The 19,153-nt window shown below is 43.0% G+C and overlaps 1 protein-coding gene across 1 annotated transcript in view; it reads left to right on the top strand.

Annotated features, from left to right (window-relative positions):
• The window catches only part of NPTN (neuroplastin), a 458,659-nt gene that overhangs the window by 200,308 nt on the left and 239,198 nt on the right, over positions 1–19,153 (top strand). The window contains exons 2-3 of the mRNA XM_086959261.1: positions 10,869–11,064; positions 11,390–11,484. Of these exons, the coding sequence (XP_086815387.1) occupies positions 10,869–11,064; positions 11,390–11,484 (291 nt within the window). The remainder of the gene's footprint in view (positions 1–10,868; positions 11,065–11,389; positions 11,485–19,153) is intronic.

The following is a 19,153-nucleotide window of genomic DNA, read 5'->3' as shown; positions in this document are numbered from 1 at the left end:
TGCTCTGGTTGTGCTGTCAAGTGTGGGATCAAGGACTTTGTTCAAGGCTTCCCCTAATTAAAAAAATATGAGCAGCGTCTAGCAGGGCAATTTGTGTCTGTAAGGTGTGAAAGAATCCCAGGTCGTCTACATTATGTGCGTATACATTGACTAATAATATGCGGTGTCCCAACAGCACCCCTAGCACCTGCAAATAACGTCCTGCCGGGTCTTCTATTGTGTTTAAGTATCTGAATCGCAAGTTTCTACGTATCAAAGTGGCTACCCGCTGTGCATAGGAACTTTAGCTGGCGAAAAATCAATTTCCCCCCACGTGGAAACCAATGAGGGTGACCATGTTGGTACTAGGTGCGTTTCCTGCAAAAACATCACATCTACTGCGTGTCTGCGCATGTACAATATCATCTGCCTGCATTTTCGCTAATTTTTGAGCCACCTAGTGTTCCATGACATGACACTGTTGCTTCCCTATCTGCTTAATTTCCCATCTTATATTAGGAACAAATTGTTGCAACTCCCCCCACACCCGATCCATGCTAAGCGTCTAATCACCCAGCACATACCTAGAACAACAAACATAACAATTGCTTAACTCTCCAATGCCAACCCTGGCTAATCATTACTCTGTAAAGTGAACTTCACTGGGGGTGTGACAACACTACGTCAGTTCCGCTTCTTGATACATGAACATTTACTTTGTATCCAGTCTCTGTTTTGCAGCCGCACCACCAAACCTAGCACTCCTATCCTTACTGGCAGTCAAACATGTGCGCAGGTGTATAGAGTCTTGCCAAACTTATCCGTAGACTTGTGTTTTGGGTACATCAGTCTTTGCAGTTACCACATCGGGAATAAGTCCATGCCCGTCCTAGAGGGATCTCAGGCTTTGACCCTTCCAGTGACCCATGGCTGTGGTCTTGCAGAAGTCCTGAACAGCCGTAGGCTATCAAAGATGTGCACTGTCCCCTGTACGTCAACTCGCAGCTGTGCTGGGTAGAGCATTCCATATCGTAGTCCAAGATTGCACAACATTGCTTTAACTCCTGCATACTTACGTCTGGCTTCCTGCACCTTGATAGTAAAGTCCAGAAACAAGGACCGCCTAGAGCCCTACCAGGATTGTGGTTCGTTTTCTCTCGCCAACCTGAGCGCAGTGTTGCGGTTTCTGAAGTTCAGTAGCCTCACAATTATGGGACGAGGCAGGAGTCCTGGATTCGGACGCGGCCTCAATGAGCTGTGGGCTCGCTCTACAACAAAAGTAGTGGTGAAAGATTCCACACAGAACAGTTCCGTTTACAATCTTTCAACAAACTGGTCCAAACGCCCACTGTTAGTTGATTCCGGCACCCCCAGTATGCGCAGGTTGTTCCTTCTTCCTCTTACATCCAAATCCTCTGTCTTCACAGCTGATATCTTGACCTGCCTCTGCAGCATTTATTTTTGACATTTGCACTGCTCCATTCTCTAGCTCTGACACCCCGCCTTCTGCTACATCCAGTCGACGCTTGTGACACTCCAGCCGTTGTGCATTTTATCTAATCTAGTCGCATCGTACCTGTCATCCAATGCCTTAAATCTAGTGTGAAACTCTTTCAAGAGCGCCTCTGCACTCAACCGTTCCATGTCCTCCCATAATGCTGAGGTGGGGTCCTCAGCCTCTTCTGCGCGAGAAGTAGCCGTTCTATCTTTTGCAACATCAAGGAGCAGCTTGCGTTGCTTAGGGTCCCTCCTAGCCATGTTTGTCTTATTAGGGAACAGCAAGTGCAATCACTGCCACTATTGAGCAGGATGGCCCCTCAACTGTCCCGTAAGGTAGGCCCAGGGCAAAGCCCCACCGTCCTAACGGCAACCCTCTGCACGGAAATGCCAGGGTACGGGAGGTTGTATCAACACCTGCAGCAGTCAGGTCGCAGTCTCAAGGCTGACTGAGCCATTATGGTCGACGGCTTGGTCACGCCCTCTCAAAGCAGCATTTTTTATATCAGATATTAATAGTAAAGATTATCTTTTATGCAGTGGATAACTAAATGGATTGTAACTAGAATTAAATACATTTATCCAAAGGGTGATAATCCTATTCTTTGTCTACTCATTGCAGCACCTTTGGGAAATAGTTGGCAGATTCCTAGCAACCACTAATTAATACATTTTGCAGATATTATTGCTTGATTCATTAGGTCAGCAGGTCAGTTGATTCTCCTGGACCTGGATTGATTGTTTCTCAGCTCTTGCCGAGTTCGCTTGGCATAGTATTCTAAGATGCACTTCTTTCATTTATGCAACCTATGATATTGATTTTTTTTCTTTAATGTTAGAACACTTCCGTGGTTTAAATCGCTCCACAAAACGTCTGGTAGGATTGTATCCGCGTATTGCAGAAGTTGGCCTTTTTTTCAGTTTTAAGACCGCAGATGCATACGGCAGCGATACTTAAAAACAAAAAACATTAAAAGTTTTCACTCACCGCTGGAGTTGCTCTATCCACAAAATTCCAGTCTACTTCTGTAAAACGAAACAGATGCAATTTTTTCTTTTGCTATATTTTTAACCTTGTTGGAGTCGTGTGCAAGGATTGAAGAAAAGTGAATTTCACGAAGGCAAATTGAGTCCAGTTTTGATGGGCACCTCCACTCTGAATTTTCTTTCACAAATTGGGTGATTCTGTTTTTTCAATATTTCTTTCTAGAGTTTTATGCAAGCAAATAATATTACAAACCAAAAGTATTGCAAGGTGCATTAGGTGTGATATTATGCATTTTTAAATTACAGGTACATTTCTAAGAACTCCACCACAAGATATATCTAATTTTTCTATTGCTACTGCCCAAATTGTAGGTTGATTGTGCTTCCTCTGATGTAGATAAATGCCGCCTGAGTAGTTTCCAAATGTCTATTTGCCTAGTTTTGAGGGGGAAGCAGTTTAGAGTATACCTCCACGTGGCTATTACAGGTCATTAGGTCCATATGTTGGGTGCTTCTTGTTCTTCTGAACAAGTCAGACCTTGATGCAAATCTGCTAAAATGCAATGATAAAAAGTGGTGCCTGCCGTAAAGTGCTTCAGTGCCTCGCCAGGCATAGCAAGCTTTATATAAGTGCAATTGCACACACTACAGTACTTACCTGTAGAAATTATGTTTTGGCATTTGTGTATTCCATGTGTTTTCAGGCAATCACTTCCACCTTCTCAGCTTTCTTTTAACTTTCTGTATCTTATTTTCTTATGGATAAAATGTATATAAAATAGCACACATCAGCCAGAGTTGTCTTTGCGAATGTAGTCACTAATGATATAAAGGGGATTTTGAAGATCTTGAACTAAAATGCGTTGGTAACGTTCGCCTCTATGGGTGGAAAGTTTTCCACCTACCTGTCACTCTTGATATTAGAGAGTAGGGTGCGCTTTTTACATTATTCATGATTCATGATTCATGACCACAAATCACCCAGATTGTTGCTTCTCACATTACCTTGTCTTTAAAAGTACCACATGTGAAAGAGTGTGGTATGGTGCTGGCTTGCCAAGTTGTAAACTGCCAACTTCGTTTCTGATGGCTGCAGTCAGCCCTGGTTTGCATCAAATTGGATCTAAACGCATAGTTGCCCGCCTGTGTGTGCAGCATTCTCAGGGCATGGTAAACTACATAAACACCAGATTGTTTAATTATTTCAACCTCCTTTTAATGCCGTTCAAAATATGGACATTGGTTGGTTTTCTGTCCTACTGATTAAGAGATCTGTTCAAGATGTTCATGTCCTCCGCCATACCTAATTACGGCAAAGGATGTGAACTTACGCTGGCACTGAAAGAAGACAATTATTCTGGTGAGAGTGTCTCTTAAACCTTGAAGTGTGAGAGAAGAACTACATTCGTAAAATGAAGTAATAGTAAAGATTATCTTTTAGCAGTGGATGTGGATGGAATGTAGCTTGAATTAAATACATTACCCAAAGGAGGATAATCCTATTCTTTGTCTTTGCATTGCAGCACCTTTGAAAAATAATTGGCAGATAGTCATAGCACCCACTATCACTTGGAGCCAGAGAGGCCTTTTTTTGGGGAGGGGGGGGGGGGGGGGCTAGGAATTGTCGGGATGCGGTGTGCACTCTATTTGGCATGGCCATGTTCTCAGTCTTTCTGCCCTCAGGAGAGAAATATTGAAGGATTCGTCCCTAGTCTGCCCCCACCGAGGACAAAACATTCACTAGAAGCAAGGGGTTAAAATTATGAAAAGGGTTGAGGCTGGCCCTTCCTCGCATTGGGCCATATTCCCACCCCTAAAGGCCCCAGCAGTCTTTCGGCCCTCCTGATATGCAGAATAGGACCTTGTCCCTAAATCTGCCTCCTCAATCCTACTAGACGGGGATTTGTAGCTTTATAAAATACTAAGGTGTTAGGGGTCTACCTGTCCTGGCACTGGACCTTACTACTCACCCCTAACTGCCCCAACAAGCTTTCTGTACCCCTACTGAGCAGTTTGGGGAATTCATGCCAAAACTGCCTTTGTGGGGTGTGGTAGGCAGAGCGAGCCCACTAGAAACTAGTGCATTTTGTATATTTGTAAAACAAAATGGAGTAGGGGCCCCAACACATCCAGGCCCTCGGCCTTACTCCTAAGGTCCCAACAGTTTTTCTGACCCTGGTGGGTGTGATTGGGAATTCACCCCAGATGGGTTTTAGCCCATTCTGGAGGCCTTACCTCCCCCACAACCCCCGAAGCCTGAATCCTGCAGCCATTTCAATGACAACCAAGAAGAAATTTGCATTCGTTTTGGCATAATTTTGACATGTGGCAGAGGGTCTAAAAACCCCTTACCAATTTTACCATCCACAGGTGGCCGAAAGTCTGGTGCCCATGGGTGTGAAATGCAATGCAATGCTAGTACGGGCAATCACTACACCACTTTCAGTTTTTAGGTCTCGCTGAGTCAGTGCGCATGTGCTGCTCGGAGAGACATGTAGTAGCTGCTTCAAAAAACGTTACTTTGCCGGCCACCAGCTTGCTAGAACGTGCACACGCACGCGCTCAGCACTTTTTCTGGTCTCGTGCCACTCGCGCTTTTTTTTATTTTTGTATTTTATTATATTTCGCGGCCGCACGGACCAATGCTTGCTGGTGTAGAAAGTATATATCATTCTGTGTTTACATTGATCCCCCCAGCCCTCTCGTGCTATTTTACATTTCATGTTAAGCGCTACCCGATGCCGCGTGACGTGTAGATCACGCAGCACTGAGCAGTCCCGGCTTTGCATGCAGTGCTTGTCAGTCAGCAGCCTGAGTGATGGACGGCGAGCTCTGAGGTCACCGGTCGTGTCAGAGCTGAAGGCAAAGCCCCATTCTTCACCCGGACATTCATCGGCTGACACAGCTGATTTAAAGGAATCCCTGATTTACTGCTGCTGAGAGATGCCACACGCAGACAGCTCTAAATGTGGCCTTCCAAGCCAGTGCACGTGCAAACAGCACAGCTCACCGAGCAGGGGCGTGGCAAGCGGTGAGCAAGCCTCGGCTTGTGGTCACCGCTGCTCACCGGGCAAAGCGTTGTCAGCGGTGCGCGAGCCTCTGCTCTTGGTCACCACTGCTCAGCTGCACAAACTCTGCCGATCGCCTTTCGTGGCTGCAGGCTGGTTTGTCTGTCATCGCCAAGTAAAATCTGGCAATGGGGATTGAAAAATAATTACCCCACAACCAAGGAAAAACGCCCTGGCTGTTGTGGTCATTAGTTTTTGTTTTTCAGTAACACATTTCAATTTTGGAAGTTTGTTTTTGAAAAAAAATTGTAAAGTTTGGTGAAGGACCTTCAAAACGTTTTGTACCTATCAAGGTAAGTGGATTACCACTGGGTTACCTTTCAATTTGGTGGACGGTAGTGTGTGAGGGTAGAGTATTGTGGAAAATGAGCCCGCATTGCTATCGATGCCCAGGCTGCTGGCGCAAACCGCCTCTTAGTTCCCATGTTGAATAATTACCAAATAAAGAGACGGGCGCTGGAAGCAGGAATCAAGAACAGAGTTTAATTCTCATGAGGAGAGCCAGTCATTTCGGACACGAAACACAGTGTCTTTCGGGAGGTGCTCTAACAAGTGAGCTGAGACTCTGGCTTTTATATCTTACAAAACACTTGAGAGTACAATCAGGACAGTATGACGCAAAGGAAAAGACATCCCTATAATCCTTGTGTCAATCCTTCCCCACATGCGTTCACAATAGGGACCCTTGACCTGCTGATAAGAGGGGAGGGGTCATCACGCAGTTGAGTGTTCTGCCGAGTCTTAGGATGTGTGCGCCTGATCATATCACAGGGGGTGGGGAGGCCTTGGATCAATAGAGGGTCCTTTGAAGGAGAGGGACCTTATACAATAAGGGAGCAGTAAATGGTATCTTCCGGCTTAGGCGATGGCCTCGGACCTGTGTGGTCAGCCGGGCTCGGGGGAAGGGGTCATCAAAAGGAGTGGTATTCATGCCGCGTGGACAATCGAGCGCTGAAGGAAGGCATGTCAACAGAGGGGCATTCATGGAAGGGAAGGAGGTGTTGGTCAGGCGCGGCCGTGACTCCCAAGGACAGGGTCTTGCAGAAGAAGAAGGTTTATGACTTGCCCATGTGAGGAGAGGGAGGGGGTCAGGGTGCGCGCAGGGTCAGAGTCGCACAGAGAGAGAGAGAGAGAGAGATCCTATGACCTGTACATGGGAGAACAGGGGCAGTCAGATACAGCTGGGGGGCTATGTCAGCTGAGGCGAAGGATGCTTCTTCGAGAGGGAAATGGGGAATGCCTGGGTCAAGCAGGAGGGTTGCCTTTCACATCAGGGTCGCGCAAAGGGAAAGGGTTTCATGGTCTATACATGAGAGAGGGGGTGCAAGATACGCGCAGGAGGGAAGCCGGGGATTCCAATGGGTAAAAAGGCCATGGTGCCCAGAATGGTTGTGCATATGCATATAGGTATGGGCTCCCACTGGCGGAGTGATACGGTCGATAGTCTATGGCATTCATGGTGTTCACAGGGAGAGGAGTGGGAGAAAAAGGGAAATGAATGCTGTCTATGTACATCAATTTCTTCAACTTTCACAGTATGCCATGTTTTCCAGCACCCTAATGAACTGTACTCTGTCAAATGTTGTCTACATAGTACCTCCAAACATGAGAAAAATGTTTCTAAACACAAGGCGTTTATGCAAACTACTCACACCGGCAATAGTGAAATACGATAACATAAATAATATCGAAGTACAATTAAGCATATGACTGCCAACTGATCAATGTTTCAGAAAGTGACTTGGATAAATACAAACAGAGGGTATATGATGGTGGTCATTTATGGGTCAACAGGGGTCATAGCTGCGACCCCTGGTTTCCCTTCTGAAACCCTAGCACTGTCCTTGCAAACCCTGGCCTCAGAGGTGTGAGGGTAGTTTTAGAAGCAGAACAAATGTCATTCTTATGAGCCTTGTTTACTTTCAATTCCTCTCAACTACATTGTGTGCATGAAAAGGTATTAAAACAAGCATTGGCATAGCCGATAGGTCTCGCCTTTGGGACCTTATAATTGTTTAGTTATGCAACAGTTGATGTTGTTGCACCAAGGATATTGTGTTGGATAACTAAACACTTATAAGGTCCCAAAGGCGAGACCTATTGGCTATGCCAATGCTTGTTTTGCTTTGTTTCCCCTTATTGTCTTTTTAAACCCCACCCGCACCTCCATCCCAGGGACAGTTAGATAAGTAGTAAACACCCAAATCTGCCCAACCAGGGAGGTTGTGAAAGCTCACCAGGCTATCAGGGTAAAAAGTGAGGAAAGGAATTGAGTGGGGTGCACTGGACCATCTTGGCACCAGACAGTATTTCGGGGGAGGGCAAATGGTGGAAACCCATATATCAAAACTAACCCTAAAGAAATCTTTATTTTCTCTGACTCAACATGGTAAATGGCTGCATTGTTCAAGCTCTAGGTCTGCTAGCTCCCAGGGAATCATTCAAAACCTGGGTATTTCTGAGACAACCGAGAAACGCAACGGTTTTCAGGGTAGTGTGATCTGTCAGGCTCTGAACACATTTTTTACCCAGAATGTCCTGTGAACTGGAAAGTATGGGTCACAAAAAGACAACTTGGCCCATATTTATGTGATAGAAACCTCAAGCATTAAAAGCCAATGGCCAAAGTCTTACCACCCTGCGTTACCGCACTTCAGATTGAAATGCTGTCTCCCATGTGTGGGATGACCTAATGCACATTATAGAAACGGACCATAACTGTTCGATTTTTACGGAGTTAATTGCTAGCATGCTGACCTGTTGATTGTTTTGTTATAGAGTTGACCGAACAGTTGTTGGTCTTTAGTGCTGAGAATTCCCTTTGTGTTACATGTCAGAGTCATATAACCTAAGGAAAATGTACATGGTAGATAAACAGCATCTTTTTTTCAGTTCCCAGAATCTTTGCAGAAGAATGAATATAGAGAGCTTTCACGTTTGTATGAGCAATATGTATTACATCTAAGGGTGTGGAGGGTTGCATCTTTCCTTCATGCTGTAACGTCAAAGAATTGAGGAATGGTATGGTAAAAAGTTTTGTACAGCGCTCGGACACCGTACGGTTACATGGCGCTCATGACAAATGCGGGGAGGCAGGGACGTGTGTTTTACTCAAAAGCAGAGTGGAAAAGATACGTTTTTAACAGTTTATGAAAACAGCCATGGGTAGGGCAGTGACGGATGGCAGGCGGGAAAGCATTCCAGGTTTTGGGGGCGCAGAAAAAAAAATAGGAGCCGCCATGTTTTTTCCGTTTGGTTTTTGGAATGACTAGCAGATTGTGGCCAGAGGAGCGGAGGTTTCTGGAAGGAACATAGCATTTCAATTTAGAGGAAATAAAGATAGGAGCAAGATCAGATAGGGCTTTAAAGATCGTGCAGCCCAGTTTAAAGATGCAACGCTTGGCTACAGGGAGCCAATGAAGGCTCTGCAGTAGCGGCGAGACATGTTGGTGTCGAGGTTGGTGATAAACCAGGCGTGCAGCCTGATTTTGCACAAGTTGCAACTTCTGAAGGAGGTATGCAGGGATACCGGCATACAGAGTGTTGGCGTAGTCAATTCTTGACGTAACCAGGGCCATGATGACAAGGATCAGTGCGTCTCTGGTAGGAAATCTACAGATTTTTCGTATCCTGCGTAGTTGGAAAAAGCAGGATGATGTCACCGCACTGATCTGGGGCCCCATGGATAAGTCACTAGAAATGACCACGCCAAGACTCTTCACAGAGTTGACAGGACGGGGAGGGAGCCCTAGTGAGGGAGGCCAAAAGCTGTCATTCCATGGATTGGCTGCTCCTCCCACCAGAAGAAGCTCAGTCTTAGTAGGATTTAGTTTGAGTTGGCTATGATACATCCACTCAGAGATCTCAAGCATGGTGGACTGAAAAGTAGTACAGGAGGAGAGGGAGGTATCAGTGGGAAAAATTAACTGCAAATCATCCGCATAATTGAAGATGGTAGCAGCGGACTTACGAAGGGAAAAGATCAGGGGTTGCATGTATAGATTAAATAATAAAGGGGATAAAGCGGAGCCCTGAAGGACACCGCAGGACAAGGGAGAGTAGGAAGCCGAGAAGGTAGACAAATGCACTGCCTGAAAGCGATTATCCACCCCCGTCTTGATAGCCCCTGACTTTGACAAACACTTTCTAGTGGCCACAGATGCCTCCGACATTGGTATAGGAGCAGTCCTCTCCCAGATAGGGAAAGATGGGCTCGAACATCCCCTCCTTTATATAAGCAGAAAACTACACCCTAGAGAAAGGAAATACCCAACGATCGAAAGGGAATGTTTGGCTATATGCTGGGCAGTGGAGAAATTGAAGTATTATCTAGAGGGGAAGCCCTTTACACTCTTTACTGAGCACGCCCCACTACAGTGGATGTATCGACAGAAGTCACAAAACCAGAGGGTGTTAAGATGGATCCTCTATTTGCAACCCTACTCCTTCACCATACAACACAGGAGGAGAAGGTGAGCTCTTGGAATTCAAAGTCACTATACTTGCATGTAACCCGGTGAACAGTACTGCTGTTGGTTGTAAAGCTCATTGATCTACAAGTTGTCCAGTGGTCAAAGTTCCGAATTTGCCTCTCAACCATACCAAGTTGCTTTGGGGTTAACTATACACATAATTGGTTTGTGTGCCTTTGGCGGTTTTGTGACTCTGCAACTACGAGATACTAGTTAGGCAGCCACACAATTGGCACTCCGGTTTTTGGAAGTCTAAGCACGGTTAAAACAAGCATTGGCCCTTAGTATTATTCATACGACAGAGATATGAATTAGACTCACATCCTTGATATGACATATAATTTCAAATAAACACATGTAATCCATCTCTGCGCCCACACCACATGAGAAAGAAATACCTGAATCTATCTGCCCACTTGCTCCCCACAAGCCCTCCTGCACCCAACTTTAAGAGCAGACAAGTTTTGGCAAGCTTTATTTACCCTTTAGCTGCATTTTAGGAACGAGGATGTAATCGTTACTTGGAGGAAGTGAAGGACCCTGACCCTTTATCTTAACCACATAGCAAAATCCCTGAACTTCAAGACAAGAGACTCTCTAGGAATTTCAATATTGGCACATAGATTTTCTGTAAAATTATTCAGTTATACTTCCTGTTACTGTAAGGCAGTTGAAATGAGATGCAGCCTGCTGGGTCTTAGGGTATAAATCAAGAGTCGTTTTCCTACATTGCAGGGTGTTTGATTCTAGTATGTCTGAGTAATAACATCCATTTTTCTGCCACAAGTGTATGGATGAAAGGCTGTTATCATCACCTTGGACCACATCCTTTTGACGTGCCTCTTTGGTTTGTCCTTTATTATAGAGCCCAAAGTGAACTACACCGAGGATGTGACTTTGACACAAGGTGCCCCTAGCGGTCCTATTGTTCTCCAGTGCAACCTGATTCGGACTGACGAGGCGAACAAGCCTGACTCTGGCTTCTGGATGAAAAATGACCAACAGATTGCCGATACCAAGAAAACTGATTTTAAGGCCAACGACTTCAGTATTGAGTTAAAGTAAGTTTTGTCCTATATTGTATTTCAAACACTTAGAATGTAGGGATGAACATAATATTTGTTAATTATCTAGTTTTAGAAGTGTTAATCGCATGATTGCTTGAAAGTTGCGGAGAATGGTAGAAGAGCAATATAACCACCAGAAATTAAAATGTGTGTCTGTGCAGTGTTTTGGCTTCTCCTAATTGGGTTAATATGAGTAACTCGTTTCTAGTGTGCAAGTGCCGTTTCTGCATGCCATTAAGCAACAACCACGTTCACTTTCTATGAGATATTTATGGTCTTGCAAGGCTTTACATAATGTCATTTGTCTATTTTACTACAGAATTGTTAAGCCGAAAGTGGATGATTCTGGGGAATACATGTGTGTGTTCACTATTCCGAACACCCCTGCTGCAAATGCCACAATAAGGATTAAAGGTATGAAAGTGTTCTTCTCTTCTTTTTCATATTGCATTTTACATTTTGTTTTAGTTGCCTGGGCTATTGCTTGCGAGCCAAGCCCGTCAGAGTTGAGTTAAAGTGCATTACTTACAGAATGTTGTAATCCGTTATTGCTTATTTCGAAAGTCTCCCTCTTGTAGTAAAGGGAGTCCCTCTTTAGGTGAAAATTGTGGTGGCTACTGATTAGCCAGCAAGAAAGTATAAAGTAGATCTCAATCTCGGGCATATTGGAACCGGACAGTCTAAACAAGCAGGCGACGCTTTCAGGAGAAAAGTAAAGCTGGCAGTAGGGAAAAGGCCAAAAGTATCCTTTTGACCATCATACAATTTAATTGTTGGAATTTTGTAGTCCTATTAAAGTTCTCCCTGACATTGTGTCATTAATGCCATTAAGTAGTCATGACGTACGTCGAGAGACGAACGGCATCCCACTCTGCATCTCCGTTCCTGTGAAGAATATGCAGGCCTAGATTTATCTACATATTTTTCTGGATGATATATTGACGACTGGAAGTTCGATATTCTTTGTTTACGTCGAACAGCTAACCTAGTTAGTTACATGGTGGGATATATATTGGAAAAGCCAGCATCATGCTTCCTTATTACTACTACTCAATACTTTCAGAATAAAAAATGGATAACGGAGAATTACTGAGAAGTTTTTCACCTAGAAGTTCTGAGTGACATCAAAAGGAGGAGAGGGAAGCTCGAGTTGTCGGTGTTTCGGAACCCTGAGGGTAATACCATCCCTGTAATTCACGTTTTACTATTCTATAATTTTGTAATATATGGCCCCTAAAATAATTTTCCCCTGCGTTCAGCTACTACGCAGTTGCAGAGGTGTAAGGGGCGAGCCATGAATAACATGGCCTCTCGTCTGTGTTCAAAATGTTAAAAACATACTTGACCTTTTACGACCCACTCCCCTGACTCTGTGCCCTCTAATTCAGCATCCGTGCTCCTGAGTTTTCGGGCGACTTTGACAGGCTATTAGAGAGCCCAGCCTGGAATTCTAGCAATATTGGGTGACAGCTTTTGCTAACAACTGTTGCTACGTCACTGCAATGAGTTACTGGATTTGAATCCAGTTATTCACGCTTGTGAGACTTTACCAGAGCCATACATAACATTGTTAAGAATATACAATGTGCTGAGAGTTAGATAGAAATCAGATGTAGGATTTTGTAAACCCAAGAGCTACTAGTGCAAGCTTGTCACGTTAACACGGTACTGCTGCACTGAATTATAAACATTCTGCAAACTATTTCACTGGTGTATTCTTGAGCTCCTAACCAATATCTCGAGTAACACACATTTTAGAAATAAAATACACGTTCTGGTTGGAGACAACCTGCCAATGTTTTCAGAGAAACATATTGAACCTGAAGATGCCTCGTACAGCCTTTTAAGGTAAAGGGGGACAGGAGGCAAAGAGCACGCAGTTTTTTTTGCAAAGAAATATGCTACACACAGCAGATCGTTACTGTGACAAAGCAATTCTTCAAAAATTACAAAAGCCATAGACCTGCTACATTCGCAAGGCCTGTGCTCTCACAAGGACATACCACAGCGAGATATAAAAGTTAGAATGTTTTCCTTTTTTAGAACAGCTTGCAAAGTCGAGATACCCTCAAGAGACAATATTTTAACCCTTTTGTATTTTTTAAGTTATTGGTAAGTATACTAGTTAGAATTGAAATAATATAGCACGTGTGCTCTATAAAGTAATTTCCCTAATCTAAATTTTTATAGAATGAAAAAGAATAAGGTGTCAGTCTAGAAAACCCAGTAAAGAGTTCTGGTGAGGGAATACATGTATAAGCATAAAGCCTATGCACATCAAAAAAAGAATATGTAAAGCTGGAAATTAGTTTTAGCTATAAATTGTCGGAAATCCAAGGAAACAGGGAATAGGCTCAAATAAATTTCTCCTAAAGTGAGAGAGTTTCTTAAGAATCCCAGAGATAGATTTCAAGTTTATTTATTGTGTTGGGGAACTCCGAGGATCTCCACATTAAAAAAGCACATACAAATTCACAAAATATTAATTTGAAACCCTATTACACATTAAAATAGAATACGATTACAACGATATTCTCAATACAAACATTTAATACTTAAAATAGTTAAAAATTCTGTAACAGAACATTTGATTGGGGGGAGGAGGTATATAAAGTGACTGTAGTTCTTCTGTGACTGATCATATGGATAGCTGTAAACGTACAGCCCTCAACCAATTTCCGCAGGGTAGTAAAAGCGTGTCGCAAATAAATAGGACATGATTTCAATCTGAATTCCCGTTATTGCAAAAATTATATTCAGGGGAGGTTCCATACCATTTGGTCATAAGGGCGTTGAGTGGGAGCATGCCCAACATCAATAGGATACAGAAACCCCTCAACCCACTGGAAAAATTCCAATAGGTACTATTTGCACTTTATTTATTGTGAATTAATTCATAATATATCGAAGACCCCCTTTTTTTTTTGGCACATCTCTGTCCAGCCAAAAGCTTAACGCTCACGTGGCCTGCTTTAGGAAGCCTTTAAGTTGTGCAATTGGGATCCAGATGTAACTGATCAGTCGCCAAGCTGACATTTCTATATACTGTAAACTTACCTTTTTTGTCTCCTAATAATTCTTTCTTCATTAGTGACCTTAGAGAGGTTTCTGAACTCCTTGCTGTACAAGCAACCCAGCATACTTCCCCTACCAGGCCCTAGACTTACGTTATTCTTTAACCCATTTCTAGCCTTAAGGCAGCTACTGGTATCGCAGAATTAAGAGGCAATATTTCTTAGTATTCACCCTTCCATTACATTTGAGAAGCCTTATTTGGCCACTCCAATTGTCTCCAAGCCATACAATAGGGAAGCTGGAAGTTTAGCTCAATAGGCCGCCAAAAGAAGGGAGAAATGTCTTCTGCCGATAGTCTTATAAAGAGCACCAAATCCTTTTGCCTGGGCTTTGTTCTTGTTATTCTCTATATGGGCTTTGTCACTAAGGTTGCCACACATGATCTTCCCCAAGAAAGTGTAAGAATTTACAATTTCTAACTTTTGGGAGCCCAGGATCCAAGAAAAATTCCTTTATTTAGGTTTCTTTTTGCCACGGAAACATATTGTTTTACATTTTGAAATGTTGATCTTTAGGTGATGGGCATCTGTAAATTGTTGTAATGCTTGCAGACGATTATTTTGACCTTTAGGAGTAGGGTCTAATATTCTATCGTCTGCATATAATAAGCAGGATATACCTTTCCCACATATCAATGGAGCCATCCCCTCACTCTGATATAAGTATCTGGGGAGCTCCAAGGTATATAACAAGAAAAGGATCGGGGTTAGAAGGCATCCTTGTTTTAGGCCATTTTGAGTTTTTTTTCCAGAAAGGCCCCAATCGCAACCTAAAAGCAAGCTGCATCAAGTAGAGGAGTGGAGTGCGACTACTAGGTCTAGCAGGGTGTGTGGCATACCCTGCCTTACCACCTTCATCCTCAACAGAGGATGGTACACCTTGTCAAATAGCGTGGAGAAGTATATAAAAGCTGCGTAGGTAGGCCATCTTCTTACCACTGCATACTTTTCATTAATCAGCTGGAGGGCGGCTGTGTTGTCAATTGTTCCAGGAATTCACCAGAACTCAGTTTGCTCCATGGGGATTATATTATCTTCTACTCATTTATTTATTTAGGTTAGGAGGAATTTTGTGAAACCTTTACTCACTGCATCTAGAAGGGCTATCTATTGCTGATTCCCTGGCAAATTCCGTTCGCCCTTCTTGTATAGCAGGACTATGTTGACTCCTTTCCAATGGAGGTAACTTTCCTAATGTTAAACCCGCTTTTAAATACTGGAAACAGTATTTTACTCCAGAGTGATAACTCTTGTTTTAGAACTGAGGTAAGAACTACAGCATGCCCCATCGCTATAGATGTACACATCCCTTGGGAAGAGACTTCAGTTTCGCAGGTCGAGGGAAGTGCAAACATATACCCTTTTTTTAGGTTAGGACATGCGACCTCTTTAGTATTTGCTGCGTATAATACTGTAATAAAATTAGTCCATCTAGCTTCTTCAATAGCTGATGGAAGCAATCTTACTCTGGAGCCACAGCCCTCTGCTACTAGAGATCAGAATGTCCTCATCACCCTCTTTATTACTGCCTCTCTGAGCTATCCATAAATGATCATATTCCTCTCTTTTCAACCTTGCCTTAAACCCTCTCCTTTTCCTTTTTAATAACAACAACATGGCCTCTCTCTCAGAAGAGTGTCGGGAGGGGATTTGGCTTAAAGTTACGTTTAGGTCTTTTTATAAGCTCTTACTATAAACAGTTTGTTGAAAATAGAGAGACATTTCAATTCAATACCCTCTGGAGCATCAACATTTTCAATGATAGCGTCTCAGTTTCTCTAGGTTTCTCTTTTATGCCGATGACATCCTGTGCTTTCAATTAGTTCTTGCTGCTTTTATATCAAATTTGAAAGAGACCTCATCGATTTTCCAGGCACATGCAGTTGACATACTTACGCCTAAAGTAAAAATCAACCTGCTATGATCACTAATGGGTACATCCGCTACCTTTATATTGCCCATTACAAAAAAGGAAGCACTGCCAATCACTACATAATTAAAATTGCACCCTCCCCTTTAAGCTTTTATGTGTGCATTGAGCTGGCAAGTCATAAGGCAATCTCCCATTTGCTAGAATCTATTCACTACTTTCCAACTGACCCAGTTAGAGAGACCCTCTCGTCAATTCTTATTTTTGGGGTAAAGTTTACGGGCGGTACTCGTAGAGCTCCCTCTTTTTTAATTAAACTGATTCAAAGCATAATTAGATAGCTTGCAATTTAGGTCCCCTACCAGGATTAGGTGAAGAGCCTTATCCTTATCGAAGTGGTTTTTGATGTGAGAGAAGAACTTATGTATAAGAGGATCATATGTGGCCTCAGGTGGAATATATGCATTTACCAATACGATGGTAGGAACCAGTGTGGAAAAGTGTTTTTACAAAAAAAAAAGTCAGAGGGATCTCTGTAGTAATAATATTTCCACTTAAACCTGTTGGACAGGAGAAATGCTACTCCTCCCTTAGCATGCCCCTTCCTAGACGGTCTAGCTTTACGATCAATAGCAAAGTAGTCATCACACAGGTTCCTGTGCACCATGTTTCTTGGAGACAGATCATATCCACTCTAAGTGCTCTTAAAAAATTATAGGTTCCCTCTATTATTCTTTATCCCTGCCGCATTCCAGGATTTGGAGCTAGATCTCCAAAAATGCGAGCAAGAGAATTCCCCCACTCTAGAAACATGCTAATATAAACACAGTAAAAATGAAAAATGTTTTAGTTCAGAGCATCAAATAAGACTTCTGTAATCTTCTGGGGGTAGGTGAACTCACCAATTTCTCACGTCTTCAAGTAACACACAGAACTAAATCCTTTAAAATATTTTTCTTTCACATTTTGCAGTTCAGACAGTTCTTTCCATGAATAATCCTTCCTGTTGTCTCTTATCCTCCTGGTGAGAACCTCACTGTCAGTTGTCTAATGCATAACAAATGCCTATTCACTAACAAACCGAAAACTTCTGAAAAAAATTACAGGATCTGCAGTGGAAAAAAACATCTCATGCAAAACAAAAACTCTGTATGGAAAACAGGCCTTTCAATGTTATGATATAAATCTTTGTAGTTTGGTTTGCCCTGTTCCCATCATGCACTGGGACAGGAACAGACTAATTTGCATATAGCCAGGTTCTGAGCTGGGATGGTGCAGTGAGCTAAAAAATGGTGTTGGATCTAGCCCTGATCTCTTGACTGGGTGAGAGTATTCTACTTAATTCAGAAACTCTGTCCATCACCACCCCTTGTTGTTAAATATTTTGTGCACCCTAAGCGTGGAAGGCGCCTTGATACCTGCGGGTTATTGTTTTGCGCATTATAATTTTTTTATCATCATCATCATCAAGGGTATACTCAGATGTGAGTCCCTTGCTCATTGCACCATCAGGATTCAAGCAAGCCGGGCCGACTAGATCAGTCATGCCGTCCCTTACCACAGCGCACGCTTTCTTGGACGAAACCCGTCCATCTTCCTTCCTGTCCCATTCACGTTCAAGCGTTACATTCAGATCCTATCCACATACTATAGCAGACGGCGGTAACGCCAGGATCTTGTTCCACAGTGTGACAAAAAAGTTTGGGTCATCGACATTCGGACCATACACATTCACCATGGTGATTAGAGTACCGCACAGTTTACCCTGTAGTATAATATAGCGACCGTCACGATCCATATTGTTGTTAAATATTTTGTCCACCTTAAGCGTGGAAGGGTATACTCAGATGTGAGTCCCTTGCTCATTGCACCATCAGGATTCAAGCAAGCCGGGCTGACGACGGCTGAAATGCCAGAAACAGGTCCCCGGAAGCTTGTTTCCTTCCCAGTGTAAGAATTGGCGTGGTAGTTTGGTTTGCCCTGTTCCCATCATGCACTGGGACAGGAACAGACTAATTTGCATATAGCCAGGTTCTGAGCTGGGATGGTGCAGTGAGCTAAAAAACGGTGTTGGATCTAGCCCTGTTCTCTTGACTGGGTGAGAGTATTCTGCTTAATTCAGAAACTCTGTCCATCACCACCCCTTGTTGTTAAATATTTTGTCCACCCTAAGCGTGGAAGGGTATACTCAGATGTGAGTCCCTTGCTCATTGCACCATCAGGATTCAAGCAAGCCGGGCCCGACGACGGCTGAAATGCCAGAAACCGGTCCCCGGAAGCTTGTTTCCTTCCCAGTGTAAGAATTGGCTTGGTAGTTTGGTTTGCCCTGTTCCCATCATGCACTGGGACAGGAACAGACTAATTTGCATATAGCCAGGTTCTGAGCTGGGATGGTGCAGTGAGCTAAAAAACGGTGCTGGATCTAGCCCTGATCTCTTGACTGGGTGAGAGTATTCTGCTTAATTCAGAAACTCTGTCCATCACCACCCCTTGTTGTTAAATATGATATAAATCTTTGACATGGCATCAATGATCAGGCTAACTTAAGTCAGTACATTATTATTTCTTTTTAATGCTTATAATGCCCAAGTATTATTGCTTACTGCTATTTTTCAAAACATAATGTGTGTATCATTTAGCATGAACTCTTGCACTTTTCAGTTAAATGTGTTTTTGTTTACAATAATGAAGAAATGTGCTGTAGCAAATTCACCCTCTGATGGTAAGAATAACCATCACAATTGCCCAACAATTACTCTCTACAGTGCACCCTCCTTCTTTGCTGCATCATCAATTTTTATTTTTCAGAGTTTCAACTGCCTTGAGCTTCTTGTATGCCCTGTTCTTCCTTTTTCATTTCTTCTGTTTTGCCTTCATCTTTCTTTGTTTTGCTTTCTTGTTAGACAACATCAAATTCCTTTATATAAAACATATAAACCTACTAAGCAAATACCAATGATTAGCAAGGATTTTAGCAGAAGCACCTTTGACTAACATCCCTAACACGCTAGTAGTTTCTAAAGTTTCTAATTCCGGTTTTATTTTATAAATGTTCTTTCCAAATTCTTCCACCATCTTACTCTCATCGGGTATGTATGAACAACAATGTTAAGCCTTCTAAATTTCTACATTTTGCAGA

This window comes from Lissotriton vulgaris, chromosome 2_2 (genome assembly GCF_964263255.1).
Source record: "Lissotriton vulgaris chromosome 2_2, aLisVul1.2, whole genome shotgun sequence".
Lineage (NCBI taxonomy): Eukaryota > Metazoa > Chordata > Amphibia > Caudata > Salamandridae > Lissotriton > Lissotriton vulgaris.
This window is presented reverse-complemented; position numbering and strand designations above follow the sequence as displayed.